At 35.6% G+C, this 2576-nt stretch overlaps 1 protein-coding gene across 1 annotated transcript in view; it reads right to left on the reverse strand.

Annotated features, from left to right (window-relative positions):
• The window catches only part of Erbb4 (erb-b2 receptor tyrosine kinase 4), a 689271-nt gene that overhangs the window by 303330 nt on the left and 383365 nt on the right, over window positions 1-2576 (reverse strand). The window contains exon 5 of the mRNA XM_033764601.1: window positions 2228-2346. Coding sequence (XP_033620492.1) covers window positions 2228-2346 — 119 coding nt within the window. The remainder of the gene's footprint in view (window positions 1-2227; window positions 2347-2576) is intronic.

Here is a 2576-nt window from a genome sequence, read left to right on the forward strand (position 1 = left end):
TACATACATACATATATAAACATGTGATTAACAAAGTAGTGGGGCAGGGGATTTAGCTCAATGGTTCTGCAGCCTGCCTCGCAAGAACAAGTTCCCGAGTTTGATCCCTGCTACAAAAACAAAACCAAACAAAACAAAAACAATATTGTGGATGAACCAATTCTTTTAATTAAGAAATTAAACTTCACAGGAATAATTTAGGCCTTGGAAGGCAAGCTTCTGTGAACTGAAGCTGTTTTATATTTCATCACAAATCGTCATATGGTTGTTAATAAGCATTCATTTATTCTGTTTCCTAAAAACACTTACTTCATCAATTGTTGTTTTACCAGGCACTTTATCACAAATATGACAATTCTCTGATGATGGTCTACTAGAAGCATAATCGGAATGAGGCTCACTGGTGATACATTATTCACTAAGATGACACTTTCTAGGAAGAATCTATTAAAAACCAATCTAGAAAATTCAGGAACTTTTAATTTATGGCTGCAAAACTTCGTGTGTCCTTATAATTGCTTTGCTAATGTACTTTATGCCGTGTTGTGCATGGGTTGCTTGGGAACAAAAGAACACAAGCCAGAGGAAGAAAACAAATTTACCTTTGAGACAGCATCTAAGCACCATGTAACTTATATATGAAGGATTCAGTCTGGCAATTACGAACCTTCTGTACTAACTTTCAAAGTGGAATCACTGGGCCATTCCAAAGAAATAATGAAATGAGAATTCTGAAGCTCTCTTACCCTCACTTACCATAATATAACAATGAAAAATGTAGCACAAAACTTCTAAGTGAGAGTTTTTGCTATCCTCATTTATTGTTATATTGTTTTGTAATCCTTAATGCAATACCTGCAGGGTTAAGTAACTTCAAAAATCAAAGTTCTATCCTCTGTTGTCTATGAGGATAGACAAGGAAAAGCTTCTCAATTTATGACCTGCTGAGTCTCTTTCTCAGATTTTTAACTTCTTAATGTGCTTTTTTGCTTCCTCCCAACCCTCTTCTGCAACACATATTTTTTTCACTATAAAATTTATTGCAATAAACAAATTAATTTTTTTAATACTAACAAATCATGGATGTAATATCTATAATAGAAGGTGGGATGGGTAGGGGAAGAGTAAAACCGGAAAAAAATGTGAGAGAATGAAAAGATGAAAATAAAGTATTTGTAGATGGGGAGGGGAGGAGGGGGTGAAGGGAGAGCAGAGTTAAGGGGAAAAAATGAGAATCAAGACTTGTCATGTAGAGGTACAAGATCCCAACAATGAATGTAACTGTACTGTATCCCTAAAATGTACCAATAAACTCAATTAAAGCTGAAAAAATATAGAAGAGCTTTAATTTTTATTTTGCTCATTAAATTGTGATTTCTAAATGTGCAATTCTACTATGTATGTTTAATGGATGCTGCGAAGAGTGAAAAACAAAAATATTTAAGAAACAACAATTTCTTAGTTTTACTACTTTAAACTTAAATATGCTTGTACAGATGCCAAACCATGTATCAAAGAAATGATATAAAAATATAATTAAAAAGTATCTCCAATAAACTATAAATGTTAATTTTAAGGAAGTAAAAAATGTCTTCTAAAAATAAAAATGAACAGATTAGCATGTAAATTATTCTGTGTACATTCATAAATTTTAATTTATAAAATAACATTAGCTTATTAAGTAATGCAAGTTAAATTTTTAAACATCTGCTAAATCATAGACTTTATGCTCCAGAAATAAAATGCAGTAACTCATTCACTGGACTTGATGGTACAGCAACGTACACAGGTAATCATTGCACTTGTGGAAAGGACACTAGTATAATAATTTTAAAACAACCTTTGGGTCAGGGATCTAGCCTAGGGGTTCTGTGGCTGCCTCGCAAGTGCAAGGACCTGAGTTAGATTATGGTAAAAAAAAACCAAAAAACCTCAACATTTCCTCCTTCATATTCATCAATCAAGCTCATTTTTAATACCAGTTATACAAAAAGGCAGAATGTATTTAGTAGAACAGAAAAATTTTAGCTAATCAATAGCCAACTTCATGAGAGAATGACTCCTAGGTAGGTAAAAGGTAATCTAAAAGAAGACTAAACTTGACCGTAGGCGAGGGCGACAGAGAGAAGGTAGGGACGCTTGATCGTTTAGCACAGACATTAAAGCGGTGAGATCCCTGAGAGGACCGGAGGGAAGACAGAGCGGCAGAGGAAGAGGGGGCGCTTACAAAACAGTCTGTGTCCTTTGGTCCCGAGCAGCCTCCAGCACATTCCCGATGGCAACAGTCGCTGACGTAGGGCCCGTAGCATCTCCCGTCACACTGTTCCGCACACACTGTTCTGGTCACTGCAGAACACAGAAGGAGTCTCTGTTAAAGTCAGCCACCAACAGGAACTCCTAAGTTTATTTCGAACAGCTAAGAAGAACTGAGTTCTGGGGTAATGGTATACTCAACCCAGGACTGATTCAAGTCAGCAAACATTTGTTTAGCAAATGGATTCCATTTAGATCAAAATTACTGTATAAAAAGTTTCAAAGTCATACACACACACACACACACACGTGTGTGTGTGTGT

Source organism: Fukomys damarensis, unplaced genomic scaffold (assembly GCF_012274545.1).
Source record: "Fukomys damarensis isolate Sample0158 unplaced genomic scaffold, DMR_v1.0_HiC HiC_scaffold_16, whole genome shotgun sequence".
Taxonomy (NCBI): domain Eukaryota; kingdom Metazoa; phylum Chordata; class Mammalia; order Rodentia; family Bathyergidae; genus Fukomys; species Fukomys damarensis.